General features: G+C 36.8%; 1 protein-coding gene across 2 annotated transcripts in view; it reads right to left on the reverse strand.

The window, feature by feature from the left end:
• LOC106947689 (VPS10 domain-containing receptor SorCS1-like) overlaps nt 1-18613 on the reverse strand; it is a 59227-nt gene that overhangs the window by 18037 nt on the left and 22577 nt on the right. For both annotated transcript variants that reach the window (XM_015032865.1, XM_015032864.1), the window contains exons 4-17: nt 18360-18518; nt 15563-15636; nt 12440-12504; nt 11572-11690; nt 11162-11251; nt 10347-10526; nt 8914-9060; nt 6587-6689; nt 6205-6281; nt 4748-4839; nt 4502-4609; nt 4237-4354; nt 2281-2414; nt 1432-1545 (exon numbers count right to left, since the gene is read on the reverse strand). In XM_015032865.1, the coding sequence (XP_014888351.1) occupies nt 1432-1545; nt 2281-2414; nt 4237-4354; nt 4502-4609; nt 4748-4839; nt 6205-6281; nt 6587-6689; nt 8914-9060; nt 10347-10526; nt 11162-11251; nt 11572-11690; nt 12440-12504; nt 15563-15636; nt 18360-18518 (1580 nt within the window). The remainder of the gene's footprint in view (nt 1-1431; nt 1546-2280; nt 2415-4236; nt 4355-4501; nt 4610-4747; nt 4840-6204; nt 6282-6586; nt 6690-8913; nt 9061-10346; nt 10527-11161; nt 11252-11571; nt 11691-12439; nt 12505-15562; nt 15637-18359; nt 18519-18613) is intronic.

The raw sequence follows: 18613 nt of genomic DNA on the forward strand, positions 1-18613 counted from the left end.
GTAATGTGATTACATCGCAAAAGATTCAATATTTTTGGCTGAATCTTATTTCAACCAAAAATATTTAACTAAATGATATTAAAAATGTGAAAAAAAAGAAACAAAATACCAAAGAAAGACAGAAAAAACTTATCAAGTTTGGGGTATATTTAGAAGCTATAAGTAGTAAATCTCTTTGCATTTAAATCACAAAGAATACATCAGTTTTGTATCTGAGTAGTAAGTATTCATTGCCAGGTACTACAGTGAACAAATCTTCCACCTTCCACCGTACAGCTTATATTGCAGCTATGTTAGAAACTACAGTTTTTCTGGGATGATCAATTGAAAGCATGGGTGTGGTCTCAATGTTTCTAACATAGCTTTTTTATTAACCTCTCTAACATCTTCGAGACTAGAGGTTTAGAAACACAATTTACATAGGGCGCCTGTTATCTCCTGTGGAAAGTTCATCTGTATCCGTACGAAATAAAGAGTCTGAGAGAGTCACTCACTGCTGATAAGAGGCCAACTGCTAATAACATCTCAACAGAAGTATTTCTGAAGAATATCTTGTCCTCTGGTTGCTTAAATTATCCCTTCAAGCAACAAGACACCTGGGTGCTCGTGTTAGAGCATATTCAAATGACAAATGAAAGCAGGAAGAATATTTAGAGCAGGAGTAAGGACACAATCTCAAACTTGACACCTGAGCTCTTCAGTCCCTCAGGCGAACTGTCACTCATCAGGAGCTGATATACCCACATGGGCAGGAAATTACTTCAGAAAATCTTTCCCAAAAGACTTAAACATTAAATTACACTCACATTTCCCACTTAAACCTCATTGTACAAGAAAGGAATCTTGTCAACCAAATGCAGTAGAAGTACCTCTAAACTCAAAGGTATCTGGGACCATATGTCATGTAGTATTGAACATGGTTAGAAGACATGAGCAGAATTTTGAGCAGAGATTATTTAGCTTACAAAAAGTACTAAAATGCACCATCATACTCGACATGTGTAACCATTGAAAAAAATGTAGATGTGCAAATAGGTAAGTAGCCCAAAGACATTTTTAATTAAAGAAAAAAAAATTAACTTAATCATCTTATGAGCTTAAGAAGCAAATCATTTTCACCCTGCAAAATACAAGTATAGCTGTTCCATGCGTTCCAAAAATCTTTTTTGTTAATAGCAGCAGCAGTACATGAAAATCTACCTCACAGGTTGTAAACCTTGTTATTTATTTTAATGTTTTCTTTTATTCCTTCACTATTGTATCTCTGGTCATTTTATGCCTTGCTTCGGCTTTTAAAGATTTTATCCAAAGTACATAGTGTGCGACCAACCATTTGAACAATTTTCTACTTTTCTTTCCACTCTTTTTCAAAGCTGCATTTTCACAGCTTGTGCCTTCTGGTTCATGTCAGCACATCTGAACTAAACGTACCCTGTCGTGTTGAAGAAGCTGTCCCCCGTAATGCAGTCTCGAGTTGATGCTGAAGGAATGAACCAAAAAGCCGAAGTGCAGCTCCCATCGACTTGCCTCTCAAACCCATAGTCACTGTTTTAAGTCAAGAGAAAAAGGCACACTGGGGCATTATCGGGGCTACTTAATATTTCTTTTAAAGTTCAAGCAGAAATATGTAGTGAAGACGGAATCAATAATTTCAAAACCAGGGAAAAAAGTATTGGTGTGTAAAAAGTTCCCACACAACAACAGCTGGCTGAGGTTTGATGTTTTATGAATCACGCTTCAGACGCAGAGAAATCATTGTTTGTGTTTACAAAAATTATAATTACACCCTATAATGTCTTACAGATCTTTCATGTTTCTTTCATCAGGATGAGGGAATCTCAACCAGAGCAGCAGAGAAGCTTTCAGTCATAAATTGTTGTTAAGCTTGGAATGCTGCATATTACTTACAGACATAAAGATAAAAGAAAGTGTGGAGCTGACTGAAGTAGTGTAAAGGAAATGTAACAGCACTTGTTAGACATTGAGAGAAAAGTAGGTCATCTTCGATCTGGGTAACTCTCCAGGAAATTACAGCTTCCAAATTATTCCTTAAAAATAATGTCAGATTCAAGAGTCACCTGTCTGTCTGCCTGTCTATCCATCATCCATCCTTATTTGTGTTTTACTTTAGAAAACTTTCTGAATTGTAACACATCCTTCTAAACTCTCTTCTTCTTGTGTCTGTTTTTGCTTCACACATTCTGCCTCTGGAGACTTATGAAGTGTTGAGAATTTGACTTAATGAAGTGAAAAGAGTGTAGCTGCAAAGGGGTAACTCACCACTCAAAATCTGCCTCTGTGCACACGCAGGAGTCTGACATCTGAGAAATATACTGATCTCTGGCCTTGACACATCGAACGTTTGCTCTCAGTTTTTGGAAGATTCTCTTCATTCCCATGATGCACACTTCCCCCTGTGATAAATAATGCATCATAAACGTATCTTCGTCTCCCCTTTGTTTTATAGGATCTTATTCTTCATTGTGCAGATAAATCAGAGTGATTCTTTAAGATTAATCACTGGCTGATCTTTTTGAAGCTTGCATTTTGTAGTAGTCTGGCATAGGGAGTAGAAAGTCTAATGGTTTGCTTCATACATGGAGAATAGTCTGATTTTCTCGGTGATATTATAAACTTAGCAAAGATAGACAAAAAATAGCTGGGTTATATATTTCACTCAAATGTTGGGTTTATCTTGTTGAGACGGATGTTGGGTAGTTTTAACTCAGTCATGAACTAATAAGGATTTCTTGTGGACTTTGAAAGATCTGTGCAAAATCGAACATCCTGAAGGCATGTGACTTGCAGCATCAGTCTGGCCATGAGGGACCGTTTAATGCTTAGTAGCATATTTTCTGGGGTTGCAATAAATATGGTGGGTCAAAACCCATTACACAACCCCTTACTACCCATGTTCGCTCAAGAAGAAAATGCAGAAAAACTTTCTTGCTGCAAGCCAACAGATGTGCAATCCTGCGCCTCCCCAAACAACCCGACCTGTTACGTCGGGTTGTTAGGGCTCCATCTGTCTGCATTTAACAAGGACCACATCAGCAAAAAGACCCAAGTTGAGGTGGTTTTAAACCAGCAGATTTGAGTGTATTTTGCTAAGCTAATCGCAGGTACTTGTGCAGAAATAAACCTGACAAACACCAAACGTTTTATGTTGACCATGTGTTACTTCCTATCCACCATATGTCATTAAATCTCATATGTTTTTAAAGCTGAAAGAACTAGCAAGGAATACAACCACAAATAATAGAAGTAGGGTGCAAAATGTATTCTTTACAATATAAAATACCAATAAAAATACAAATGGGAGATTTAAAGCATTTTGTAAAGAATATTTATCACTACAGTTCATTAATCTGTTGGTTTCGGTACATGGGAGGTAATTTGAAGCAAAATTGGGGTATGAAATGGAGAACTGATTCAGCGTAGTTTATGATCTTCGCAGAGTGTTTTGTGATTACTCTTTTGAGAACATGTAAGTAAAAATATAAACTTTATCAATCTGAATATTCTCCTTTTGACCTGAGGAATGCCCATCCTCATTTGTCTGCCTTATTTGGTTTTATTACTAATTTTAACAGTGAATACCGTGCAACCAATATGGCTCATCTCCAGCACCTTAATAACTGAACATTTCAACAGCGAACATGCTCAACTAAAATCTAAATTTGGAATTTTTTAATAAACAAACAGGAGGTGAGAAAAAGTTGTTCCCCATTAGCACATATTCTCAGCTGCCAGCGAACCCTCCACCTCATCCTCTTCCTCCCCCTCCTCGCATAAACTTCCAGAGATGTGTGAGCAAAATTTCAGATGTGCTTTTTTTTTTTTTTTTCAATGTTAAATAATAAAGAACCTTCGAGCAATTTTAGGGGAAAAAAAAAATCATTAGAAAATCTCATCAAATTATTTATTTAAATAGATTCCTCTACAGATATTTTGCTCTGTGAGAAAGTCTGAGCAACAGAGTCAGTCTTACAAACGACTATACAACTCATCTCTAGCAACTTCTGCAGGTATATACGATATATATATATATATATATATATATATATATATATATATATATATATATATATATATATATATATATATATATATATGATCCTTAGACTTAGTAGCCCACACAAATCTTCATCAGAGGTTTACAGTCTCTCGGCTTCTATCAAATTTATTTGTACATAGCAGAGCAAAGTGAAGATATCTATTCAAAACCCTTCCTACCTCATTATGTAGCTGCCATGTCATGTAGTCCTCAGATGTGCACCGTTTTTCAAATATAGGCCGGAAGTCAATCTTGAGGAGTTGCCATTCAGATCGATGGCTGAAATGACCAAATATCCTGGAAAAGCAAGTCAGAAAAACAAGGTCATAGCATCCAGTATATGGGACAGAGTTTTCCAAGACATCAGGGCAATAAATAATTAGCCTCTGCATTAATTAGCATATTGAAAACACATAATCTTCTCATAATCCTTCCACATCTTACGTCATTATGAGGATGTCCTCTCCAGGCTCCCCCAGCACCCCATCAACATAGAGTGGAGAGGAGGTGAAGCTATATTTGTCCCAGTTTCTGCCCTCATCAAAACTCAGCCTGAGGGGGAGAGAGACCCACCACAAATGGAGTATAATTCAGTCAGAAAAGGCTTTGCAAGAAAAGCAATCTCACTCCTTGTTTCAAAGATTGAGTATGCGCTCTAAAAAGACGTGGAACGTCCTTGGAAAGTCATACCAAATGTGTCTAATTGGCAGAGGTGTATGTCGGATGGCCACTAGAGATCCTCCTTGATTCAGGAAAAACACGCTGTACTCTTCCTGAAAAACCTGCATACGCACACACGCACGCAGACACACACACACACACAAATACACACAGCCACCTTTGCTTTAACACATCAGAGAAAATTGTTCAAGACTCTGAAAAGGTATACAGCAGTTCAAACAAAAGAATGGATGCGCGCTCTCACCTACACGGCAAACAAGTACAACACAAAGCTGCTGTTTTCACAAGAGTCTCTGTAGTGTGAAAAACGTCATCCAAATACTGGCATCTTTGCTAATTTCTGGGGTCTAACGCCAGTGGTAAAAATATGTATGCGCCCTTTGTTTTATTTGTTTCAAAAGATCAGGCTTGCACAAGGCTGGCTGTCAAACCTCGCCTCTCTATTTCTATGCAGATGTGGCTGCAGCACCAAAAGCTGAAAAGGGAAAAAAAAAACAAAACAAAAAAAACGAAAGCTGGCATATTAATGTCTGAGCGAGGTTGTCTTTGCATGTTCTTTATTCAGATTCATCTAGAGATAGGTTACTTTTTAATTTAAAAAATGTTCAAAAAGTACAGTGAGCCCAACTCATTATGACTACAGCAGCAGTCGGTGGGGGTAAAAGGGTAAAAAGATTCAAGGAGGAAAAACACAACCAGTAACCATCCCTGAAATTAAAAATCCAAAAAGTACGTCTGATATTTGCATTTAGGGTCCTGAATTGCTGCCATTAAAGTGGAATATTGTGATACACAGTTTTTACCGTATATTAAACATTTAACTAAAAAAATAAAAAATAAATAAATAAAAGCTCAATCTCAGTCAAATTAGATGGAGAGTATCTAAGAAGAGTTATTCCCAGATTTTATATTAGTCTTAGGTCAAGACTTTGACAGGACAAATAAGCTTGACTTTTAATAATTTGGTTTTCACTGTATTTTGAGTGTTATTGTGTGAGGCGATAAGTTTTCCAAGCCCTGTTGAAGATAAGCTGGGCTGGGAAACACATGTTCAAAAAGTTCAAGAGGAATTTAGTCACTTTCAGAAGATTAAATAATTTTGTGATCAGTACAATGTGCTTTATTCTGCAATCAACTAAAATAGCCTAACACAGAATAGGGACTGAAGTCACTCCATCAATAATATGGTGGTAGTTACAAATCTATAACCACTACAAGGGCCGTCCAGATAAACTTTCTTATTCTATGTGCGATATCTGTAGCTCAGCAGAATCTGGAAGATGCACATCAATTAATAAGATGCACAATTTATTAAAAACCATCATGGTGGTTTTTAATAAGCCTCCATCATATAGGATCATATAGAACATTAAGGGAGGTAAATAGTTGCTTGCTATATTGACATTTGAGGCATAAAAGAATTTTAGAAATGTGTCACACCCAAAACTCCCAGAACTGTATTGTACCTCTCTCCAGGTATTTCCAGCATCAGATGTGATGAAGATACTGACATTCACACTGCTTAATTCTGGACCAACCACACCTAAATAAAGAAAAGCATGAAAAATATCACTTATTTATACTCCAAATTATTTCAAAGATATCACCAAAACAATTTTCGTGTTGCAGTCAGATTGCTGTCATTCTTCTTGTTGAGATAAGAACACAACAGATGTATGGGAACGACAGCTATCACCTAAAGGGCTGTCATGGGAGGAAAGTGCACGAGAACGGAGCTAAAATACAGATCTGACTGCAAGTGCCGGAGACTATGATCAAAGACCAGCATTATGACAGAGAGTAAACACAAATATGCATTTGCAGATTCCTGTGCAAATCAGATCTCACCTGATGCTATTATAACCCCTGGCGCCGTGTCTTTGCTGACAATGTTTCCTGAGGCGTAAGGGTTCTCCGAGACATGAAGGTGAAGATGCAAAGAGCAGTATGGCTGTCGAACAGAGGAGATTAATTTGTTGGAGTTAAGAATGTGCACAAAGAAAACCTGATTCTGTGACAAATATTTTAACATTTGTTCAATTCTAAAAAGTTAAAAGAAGATTTTGTTGGAAATGTTGTGGTGTCAAATGTTTTACAAAAAAAAAAAAAGTCGTTGATGTCAATTAATCATCTATGCCATGTATACAAAGTATTTGCCTCTGTATAGATTTCTTATGGTTTCTGAGAACAGATGAGAATGAAAGTCATTTAGAGTCTAGAAATGACTATCAGTCCAGAAAGGCCTACAAAAGTCCTGCTTAAGGCTTTAGGACTCCAGTAGACCTCAGTTATCTTCCTAAATGAACCTAAGAGTTTATCACTTACTAATCCAGTAGTCCAGAAACCAGAACAACATCCACAGCACTGCAGACTTTATTTGCTCTTGTAAATAAGTGTGTTCATAATTAAAGAAGAATGAAGAACCGGGCACATGTAAAAAGTCCTTGCAGATCAAAAATGACACACTTTCATCAAAAACATCTTGAAGTTACCCCAGCTTTTTGCAGAACATATTCTGTGCATTGAAGAGACAAAATTCGTAGGTGTGTGTGTGTGTGTCCCCTCACATCTTCTATAAAACTAACCAATATTTCTGAAAAGAACACACTTACTGTCAAATATAGCCTAAGGTGACTTTTGCAACTTCAGAACCTAATAGTCATAAAAATGTTTCATGTACCTTAAGATCCTATGGGAGAAAGTTCACTTATCAGTTCATGGCCTTGAGCTCAAGTTCACTTAGCAGAACAATGGTTTTGAAGCAAAGTCAAAGTCCGGACTTAAATCCAATTGAGAGGCCGTGCGACAACCCAAGACACACTCCTGCTGCTTGTGCAGAAACTCTCCAATGTACCTTAATTAAAGCAATTCTGCAAAGAACTGTGGGACAAAATTACTCCACATCGATGTAAAATATGTCACAATGGCAGGTGTTGCAATGTTCCTTCCAGTTGCGGCAGACATATTTACACAGCTTTCAGTAGTAATTCAGATTTGCTTGATGATGATTTTTATGTGACCTGAAACACTGAAATGTGGCAAGAAGCAAAAAAACAGAATAAATCTGTGGATAGCAAATCATTTTTCATGCCACAACAGGTACACACAGTAGTTCTTATGACCTGTGAAGAATATTCTTGAAAACCCCACAGGGGATGTTTGGTTTACAAAAACAGGCAGCTCAAACACGCTTCACAAAGGAAAACTCGTGCAGAAAAGTAAACCCATAAATACATGTCCACAGCATCTAAAAACATACTTGTCGTGCGTTTCCCTTTGAGAAATTGAGCACAGACAAGTTTGTTAGCAAACCCATCAGGTGACAGGACAAACGATCTCAAGTATCCATTCGACTTGGCCTGGTTAGGAAAAGTAAAACTCCTCCCTGATGGCAGGAGGCAAAACTTTGAGAGGGGCAGATGATTAATGGCTGCCAGCTTAGCCTTCGTCTTATTTTGCTGTTCCGTTCCACATCAAGTTCATGACAAAGTTCTAAGAATAATTTATATGTATATTTATATTGATTTAAATAATTGTTTGTTTGAATGATTAATTACTGATAGTGTTGGCTATGTTTACTCCATATGAGGGTTTTCTTTCTCTAAAATAATCAAAATGTACATGAATATGGAAATGAACTGAACGTAAATTGTTAATAATCTGAAATAAACTAAACACAAGAAGGTTATTAAGCAAATTAATAGTTTTAATTGAAATTATTTAGAGGTTTATCATATGCTCAGTCAATTTTTTAATAATCAAGGTTTTAAAAAGTATATTTATTAATTTATTAAGTAAGTTTTTATATTTATTCACTGATGTTTTGGAGGGTTTTTTTTTTGTTTTGTTTTTTTTTTTTGATGAGCTCCAGTTCTTTGAATTTGGAAGGCCTATTTACCATCGCCCTAATTTTTAGCTTAATTGAAAGACTCAGATTCAAGTTGAGATGTTGGGTGGCTCACTCACACACGTCAATAAGATGTCCAGTCAGAAGAAGCTGTTGTTAAAATTAACATATTACTTTTAAGCCTAAATATCTCGGTGGTGTTAACAATCTTGGTATATTCACTGTCATTAGCATCGTCAGAATACAGCACGATACAGTGGGATGCTTCTGAGAGCAGATAATGGAAATCCAAATAAGTGTATCTACCTCCTGTCACTGGCCCACTTACTTGCTCACAATAGACCTTGTTTCCCTGGAGATCGGTTGTTGGAGCCTGAAGAAGATGCCAGTCTCTGCCCTTGTTGTACGTGATATAAGTTTTCACTTGGTTCTCAACAACTTTATTTGACAGGAACACTCCTTTAATCCCGGCAACCTGCGTGTATGAGAGGCATGAAGCGGAATGGAGAAAAATAACACAAAAGAAGGAATAAAAAAAAAAAAAAATTAAAAAAACTTTAAAATATTCAAACTTAAGTAAAGCTGAGGGCTTCATTTTGCAAGAGAGAGAGAGAGAGATGTCTGAGAGTGATAGCTTTTCTGACATGGAGCACTATTTTGGACCATCTGTATGGCTGTGTAAAATCAAAACAACATATGGCAGAGCCGTGGGATATGTCTTCTTCTTTGTGCTTGTGTGCAAGGATGCAGACTTAACATACAGCAGACATCAACTGTGTCCACATTTCTTCTTAGTTTTTTGCCAAATCTTTGTAAGAGAGAATAAAAACACTGTTTCATAACCAAACATGTGTGGCAAGGTCGTCTCAGGAACTACTGAGGGACATCTGAGGTGTGCGTTTGTAGCAACATGATACTTTCACTGTTGGATGACGATGAGGATAATGTGCATTGATGCATTCATGTGGAATCCCTGCAAGTTCATAGTAGATCTGTCAACACAGATTTATGTTCCCGGGACAAGTTAAAGCTTGTGTTAAAGCTGAGGTAGGTAACTTTTATAAAAAATATATATATATTTTATATATTTGTTGAAACTATCATCATATCCTGAGAGTATAATATGAGACAAATAATCTGTGGATAAATGAATTAATCTGCCTCCTCTTTGTGGAAGGTTTTAGCTGTGTCAATCACACTGGTGTACGCGCTGCTCACACCCACCCCCTTTCTCTCTGTAAACATGGCTCCCGATGACAATGGATGAACAATTTTCCTGTGATGTTAGGTGGTTTCTCCATGGTGAGCACAGCTGCAGCAAACCTGTAATCTTTAGCTTGCACACACAGTGCGGGGGAGGGTGCGAGCAGCACATACATAAGCATGATTGACAGTGCTAAGGCACTCCCTTACTCTTAAAACAGAACTACATATTTCAACAAACCATTTGAAAAACATATGCATGTGTTTGTTTTTTTATAAGTAGGTCAAATATATTTATAACAATATGAAATTCCCATCTGCAAGAACATAAGCCAAACAATTTTCAAGAATATGTAGCTTTTATAGGCTAAATTAGAAACACTGCTGTAGCAGAAAATAGTAGTGTTTTAGCTAGTAGCCTAAATGAGGCCTGACAATGAACATAATACAACATGATGATAAAAGTTGCAGCAAACATAAACTTACTTCAGCTCATGTCAGGATCAAAACCCAGCAGTGGGATAACAGCGGCAGCCTCACAGCACAGTAACTGCTTACCTCATAGAGGTCTATCATAACATTGTCCTCTGGACCACCGGTGCTAACAACATCCTCCAGCATCAGAGTGAAGAACAGTCCTCTGTAGTCAGACATGTAGAGGTTGTATGACTCATTCTGATGCCAGTCCTGAATCGCTGCCACCACCTGGTTTTCGTCTGTACTGATTATCTGCAGGTCCTAAATATGAGGGAATAACAAGGGAAGGTTTGAATTTTTTTTTTTTTTTTTTTTTTAAATGGATAGTACTAATTTATACAACTGAAAAGATAACTGTCTGGGAATCTACAATAGCAGTGAGCAAACAGTGGTCACACAGGGGAAGCAGTAATTTGTTAATTCTTAAATCGCTCCCCAGCAATTAGACCGGGGGCGGTTAACGCTGTGCACCAGAAATGAAGATTGAATTCATTTAGTTTTACTGAAATTTTAATATAGAGTGAAACATGTAAGGCGATATGTGCCCTTCTCAAGGAGATTTTCACAATTTACAAGGCAGGAGTGGACACTTTGACACTTTACTGCGACGACTCTGAAAGCATTGACGATGCCCGATTATTCTGACCCCGACTGCCAAACCACTATTCCACCCAGCTGCGTTTGTGCCTCGTGGAACAAAAGGTAGATTGGCGTAAAAGAAAAATAAAAAAAAAAATTTTCTTTAGCATTCTGAAAGATGCTCACTTGATTTATGTTTCAAGTCAGCATCTGTTGTACGGATTTTAAGATTACATATCGTGATTATGGGTAGTTAAAGGCATGTCTGGAAAATAACAATGTGAAGAATCTTAAGAAAATATTAGATGCAGTTTTACCTTAGGGAGGGTGTATTTGGGAAGCTTCATTGGGTAAAAGGCTTGTCTTTTATATGACACATAATGGACAGCCTGGCCACTGACTGACACCTTCAAGAGAAATATACCCAATATTTTAGATAATCACAATAAACATTAAAATACATTGATTACTGAAAGCTTCTGTTTAAATAAAATAAAAAAAAAAGGAATCCCACCATAAAATCTTGCGTTAGTCCCTAATTGTGATGCTGAGGTGTACTTGTAGTAATAAAAGGCAGTGATTTTATTTTCATCCCTTCCCTTGCCAGCATAATGCCGCCTTTTAGTTAATGAAAAACATGACTGTACATTAAGATGCGGCTGAACGCACTGATTTTACAGCTTTTAATCGTCTTTTAATGAAGCCAGACCTTGCAGTAAAAACCCACCTGGATGAAAACGTATTCATCCTGCACCACCAGGGAGTTTGGGATTATAAATCCAGGGAAAGGTTTGCCCTTGTTTCCATCTGAACAGTTCTGAAGTTTGCAAGTTATGTACTGCGACCCTGTTGGTAGAGGAGAAAATATCGCTAAGAATGCAAGAAATGCAAAAACAACCCTCTGTGGTCTAGAATCAAGGTTTCTCATCATTTATACCCATGATATTAAGTAATACATAGAGGATAAACTACAGATATTTTTTTTTGTTCGACTTGAAGGTGTCATATTCCCGTATATGAGGTAAAAATGTTCCATCCCTGTGAACAATAATACACATCAGTCACCAAACAACATTTCTTTCATCTCTTGTTCTTCTGTGTGGACATTTTTTTGTTGTTTTTCTGATTGTCAATACTTATTATTGTAACCCCTTCTTCAAAGTCATTTAGCTGCATTTAAAAAAAGTATTAGTAATTTATTAAAAGCTTATATTAAGATGTTGTTTTTAGAATTGCCCGAAACAATTCCAAATAAAGCCTTTTGAAAGCAAATGTCTATCAATAAAACTATCCGAATCTGTGAAATTCAAATTTGCTTTTCACAAATAGTAGTAAACCTACATCACTCCTAATGTTGATTCCATTTACTATTTGTAACAAAAGCTGTCCTTGTTCCTCAGGAACCAACTCAAACCTAACCCACAAATGTTTTATCTTTCTTCCCAGTCAATGAGACCCCTATGGATGCAGCTCCACCTTTCCGAAGCATCTATTCCTTCATCCTCTTTCGTCTTTCATTAAATCAGTGGATTGATGTAGTTTAGGTTTTGTTCCTCAAATTACATGAGGTGAAATATCTTCTGTTTTTGACTCACGTCCATCTGAGACGGTGATCTCGAGGTGGATCATCCCCTGGTCTTTGTCCAAACCCAGTCTAGACCTGAAACATTGTGAAAGACATGCCGAGAATCGTTGGATTTGTGGTTACAAATCAACATCTTTGTGAGTTACAGGGAGTTTTAAAAGTATTCACACTCATTCAACTTTCTTCACACATTCTAATCACAAATGTGTCAAAACAGGATTGTATGTGATTTTCTGAGGAAAATTGTACGTGGTTTATAAATTGTCTAAAAAAAATTAAATCAGAAAAGTGTGATGTAAATTTATATTAATCTCTCTCAGTGAATATTTTGTAGAATATTTGGTATCTACTAGTTTTTCACATCTAAAGACTAACATTTTTACTTAGACTGGTTGAAGTCCATTCACGAACTTCAATTCTGGCACAAATTTTCAAAAGGATATCTACTTCTAGGCAAAGACTGGACCATTTTAACACCATAATTAATCAAACTAAATTCATTCACATGCATGCCACACTCTTCAGATTTTATTCATTCAAAGTCGAATGAAATAAATTGAATTTGACAGGCATGGATAGCTTCACAAGAACCTGTATTATTATTTAAAATATCACGTGTTCATCATCTTCAGCTCGATACATGATACAAAGCAGTGTTATTAATATCAATAACCTGCTTAAATAAAATGTCTGTGCTGTGTAGAGAGTGTCTTGTGCCCTGGACAAACAGAGCGCCTCACAAAACAAGACAATGGCCCATCTACATTTTTCAGTGGAACGAGGTTGTTTTTAAATTATCCGCAAGTTAAATAACTTAGGAGAAAACTATGAATTACTTCCTCATATCAGCTGTGCAAGCGCCACGACTTTATGTCAAGCAGGAGCTGCCATCTGCAGTGGATCACAGAACAGCATGTACTGCCTTGTCAGAAACATCTGCAGGGTGGGCCAGAATACTAATGTGTGCATCTATTTGTAATTTCATAAAGTTGCCCAGCTGAAGCAGTTCACATTGAAACAAAAACACTCTTAGTTCTCAAAAGGACAAAGCCATTATTATTATTTACACATAATCAAATCTGCAGTCTCCTCTGAGAGTGAGTGTTACTGAGCTACAGAAAACGGGATTCTGTCGACGTATCTTTGAGACGTAGAATAAAACCTAGAGAAGCTAAAGGAGCAAAGCAAAAAAAAAAAAAGTGCAATAAAAAATGTTTTGCTTATATTTAAGTAACTAATTTATCTGGAGAAGGTTCTCAGCTTGTGAATTATTTATTCTATACTCTAAAATTAAATAAATTTTGATTTTAAAGCTGTCAATAGGACAAAACACTTCATCATCGTTGCTGCTGTGAGAAACCCATAAACAAAGTGAAGCGGTGTGAATTATGTACCAAACAAAGATCCTTTTCATCGTGGCGTCTTACAGGAGATACAGCAGAGCACTTTATTGTTCCCTTAGGAGTCATAATACGACGGCCTGATCTTTAGACACTGACTTGAAGGACGTTTGACCTGCTTTGCTCTTTTTCTTTTTTGTAAGATGTACTTAGCCATTTCATTCCCCTTGAACTACAGATTCTTCATCGTAGCTGTTAAGCACCAAGCAGCGGAAGTGACCACTTGTTGTATTAATAGCAGCTGTTGTGACAGAAGATGGGTTTCTTTCATTTTCCATACTGTGTCTGAACTATAATATAAAAAGCTCCCATCCTGCTTCCCTCAGCACTCTGTAATTGCCTCACAGCTCCATCTCTTTTAATGGACTTTCTGTCAAATACTTCATCCAATTCTATCAGTGAACAGCAGCCTGCACTCTTAAATAAAGCCTCACAATGTTACAGTGTTCTCCAATAACTAACACACGCCGCTACAATGTGTCGTAATGAGTGTGTGTTGGCTATGCAGCATGTTTCGGAAACAGGGTGCTTGTTAGTGGGATTTTGTAAATCATGTTTGATTTTTGGATGAGTCGATAAAACAAGCTTTTTTTTTTTTTACTTTTTCTGCATGCTCTACTTTACGTGTTCAGTTGAAATTAAAATTAATTGTCTACAGTTCTCATATATAAATATATAATGTCTTGCCAAAGAAAAAGTGCCACCTTTAACACATTTAAATAAGCATGTGCATGGAGAGCTGTCTTCCAGATGACACATTATTTAACCCCAGCCGATGCAATGGGCGGCTTTTCATTTCTTAAACAACCAAAGTGTTTGTCTGCTTAGGAAGGGCCACATAATTTGCATCAAGCACAGAAAACATCTAAGGAAATATTTTTTTATCTTTCCCTTTTCTTAAGGAGCAATGTTTTTGTGGACCAGGCAGAGTGAATTTCTCAGCTATTTTATTCTAGTTTAGTTGATTGTTTGTGTGTCATGCTAAAATTTGGTTAATCCATATAAAAGCTGTCTGATTTAGGTTGAAGGTTTCCTTCGATCTCAGGTCACGGCTTGCTTCACAGTGTTTACTCCATATTGTATCTCTAACAATGACGATGCACCAGTAACTTTTAAAATACATGGAGCAGAGAAGCCTAAAAATCCTTGGAGCTAATTACTATAAAACCAATAATAAGTCGTCCAATTATCCAAGGTCAAATATCTCGATGAGCAAAACACTAAAATTGTCAGACAAGAAATTTAAAAATCTGCAGCAATTCACATGTCTTAATACAGAATTAGAAGAAAAGAGCATATAATATTTTGATATGACTAAATTGAACATGCTGTCCGTGTATTGCAAGGCTGTTGAAAATATTCTATGAAAAGTCTACGTGTGCTCTTGAAATTTTTATCTTTATAAATAACATCGATGTATTTCACTATGTAATGAAATATATATACATTCAAACATAATACATATGATTCATCTGTGAAGCACAAATCATCTTAAATAGTAATTTTATCATTTTCTAATAGGAGAAAATGTGCAAATATTGTGAAAAATATTTTACCTTGATTAAATTCAACTAATTTATGACATTTTTTTGCCACAAAAATTATGCTAACTGATTTTTTTCCACAACACTAACAGTGTACAAAAGCACCAGAGATGCTCACAATGTCAATGAAGTTTTCCAAAAAACAACACTGCACTATTCCACAGTTAAGTGACCGACAAATGATCTCACCAGTAGAATCTGTTGGGAACGACGTTGTCGTGCACAAGCTGCCATCTCTTCCCAAACTCAACGGAGACATAGAGCTGAAAAAATGAGAATGCCTTTGACAAATAAATATGACATGAAATACAGCATCAGCACATCCGAATATCTGACAGAATTATTTCTGGATTCATTTACAATTGCATTATTGAGCAGCTGCCAACTCTGTGAAGTTTTTGCAATCAAAATGCTGTTATTTTGAATAACATTCAGCAGCAGGAGGAAAATCAATTTGTTTTAGGTAAAGTGAAGTCACGCTTCAGTGCCAAGTTTTCAGAAAAAAATGTAAGATAATACATACTATTTGTTCTCACGGCAAGACATGAGACTCGTTCACAATGCATCTGAGCAGGGTTGTAATCTAAAAACTCTGTGAAACCTCTCTTTTAACTGTCATTGCAGTTTGTCTTCATATAGCAACCTTATTGGTGCTCAAGAACATTAAAGATGCGTCATCTCGCTTCACTGATTGAGTGCCACGCATTCCTGAGCTCTGAGCTTTAGAGGGATCAGCAGCATCGTTCTTACCCATCTCAGAACTCGCAACTTTTAGACAACATGACAGATGATCAATAAATGTAAAATGAAGCCAAGCTGATGTTCATTTAGTTCCTTTTGGCAGGAATAAAAGAAAGAAAACAATTGAGATACAGCTTTACAGAAACATACAGAATAGCCCGAAGGCCAACTTCTCCTAAGCGTCTTTATTTTGACCCACTGATCACTCTTTGCGAGGCTTTTCATCTTCCCTACTCCACCATTTATCTCACTTCTCAGACCTTGTCTGTTCCTCTCTCTGAAAATCAAGCCTTCTGGTAGCAAGCTGAGAAGGACTGGGTTTGATGTCCCTGCTGCTGAGTGGAGCAGACAGCAGGGTTCTTGCACATGGTAATGGATGCTGTGTATTTGCGTTCACAGATGTGTGTATGGGTGTTGAGCTTAGGGATTTTTGGAGGGGGGTGTGTCTTCCTTGTCAAATGTCCTCTTGTTCTGCCCCGAACCATTCAAACATCTGCAGCCAGACCTTATGTTTAAGGATGGAGCTGGTCTGATGTTTCAGCAGCTGCAGCCTTGTCTTAAAGGGGCAGTATTATGTGTTTCCTAGGTACACAGTACCATTTGATAGCACAATTAAGTAACTGTGTGACCTTCAATATAAAAATGCTATATATATCAAATATGACGCAAAAGATAGAAATCTGACTTTGTAATTTAACGCCTTGAAATTGGGCCTCTGTCTCTTTAAAAACTCCTGCTCTTTCAATGACCTTCAGAAAGTCATAAGTCACTCCTCTATTAACCCTTAACAATGTTTTTACCAGAATTGCAATATGACATCAGCAGATGTGCAGTTTACCCCAGGTGTTTCCTAATTGCTGCTGGCTAGTCTGAAGGAGCTGATTGGGGAAGAAGCTCAGAAACCTGGAGACTGCAGCTCCAAGGAGGAGCTTGAATAGTTGCCAGAGATTCAAGGATTTCTCAAACATGCATGAAAGAATCAAAACAACACTCCAGGTGTAAGGAGGGAATGACATTGTAACATGATGGAATGCTCAAAAATTATAAAACTGCCCATTTAACATACTGACACAGTGCCTTGCAAATATATTTATATTATTTTCACATTTCATTATAAGAATGAATTTCAATATATTTGGGGGGATTTACATGAAAGACCAACAAAGTATTGCATAATTGTGAAGTAGGAGGATTTCTTTTTTTTTTTTTTTTTACTTTTTTTTCCAAATTTAAATCTGAAAACTGTGCTTTACAATAGTATTCACTCAAATTTGCTTTGACACCTCCAAATAAAATCCAGCGAAACCAATTTATTTCATATTTTAAGTAATTTGTAACTAATTTGTGATTCCAAGACTTCATTTAACCCTTAGTAAGTTGGTCATTGTCATCACGACCTTAGATGCCTAGATTGGGCCAAATATTACACTTGTATGCAAAGTGTGGGTTCATAACACCTGCAAAGCATTTTAATAATTGTATTCTGTTGTGTTATGAATATTGCAGACTCTGAGAATCTAACAAAAGCATTTATGCAATATATTGTGGAGTCCCAGTAAATGGAAATATGAATGGATACAATGCAGTCTTGGAAAAAAAAATCTGTTGAAGCCTACAAAAGATTTGAGTCAGGGGAAGGTTCACTGAACAATGGTCATAAATATAAAGCCAGAGCTACAATGAAATTGTCTAAATAAAAACAGATTTATATGTTGAATTGGTAAAAATCCAGTAGTGAGACTTTAAAATCTGCCTTTTGACACTTTCAGATTTTTACGTGCAACAAATTATTGCGAACTACCCAGAATTTTTCTTCACCTACATAAATATTTGCTACTATGTCTAGCTGTATCATATAATATCCCAATAAACTGCAGATATAAATTAAACTTTGCGTTTATTTAAAAAATATCACAGAGTGCAAGTAATTTTGCAACGTACTGTATAAAAGTCTCAGCAGAACAATCGCTTTTGTCGGCATCAAAGCTCCCCAAGCTCCCAAATAAAGCTAAACAGCAACATGTATTTTGTTTTATTTAATAAAGATGTAGTTTTTTTTTTTTTTTTGTAAACTTAGAGACTACAATAAAATGAAGCTCTCAAACAAAGCTGCAAAAAGGAGTGTGAAAGGTAAGCAACCCAAACACTTCGGCTGACATGTTCTCACAAGGGCGCTTTTCTTTCACATTTTCAGTTTTCGTTCTGGTTTGTTCACGCTAAACACGAGTAGACACCTACACATTACCTTTTGGTCATGGCTGTAAGCCAGGATCCAGTCTTCTTGCTCCGGGTGGAAAAGCAAGCTGAGAATATCAAAGCCTAAGCTGTGTTTCTGATAGGACGCCCCCTCGTCAAGGCTAATGAGCAGGCTGCTCTCCACCTCTGGGTCAGTTAGTAACATGATCTGAGGCAAGAAAGGAGATGGTGAAATCAGCAGCCTACTTTGACAACATTTTTTTTTTTTTTTTCCCTACAGGGAATAAATGTGCTTGTTTGCTC

Source organism: Poecilia latipinna, unplaced genomic scaffold (genome assembly GCF_001443285.1).
Source record: "Poecilia latipinna isolate Pla-1442-1.1 unplaced genomic scaffold, P_latipinna-1.0 Scaffold252, whole genome shotgun sequence".
NCBI classification, from domain to species: Eukaryota; Metazoa; Chordata; class Actinopteri; order Cyprinodontiformes; family Poeciliidae; genus Poecilia; species Poecilia latipinna.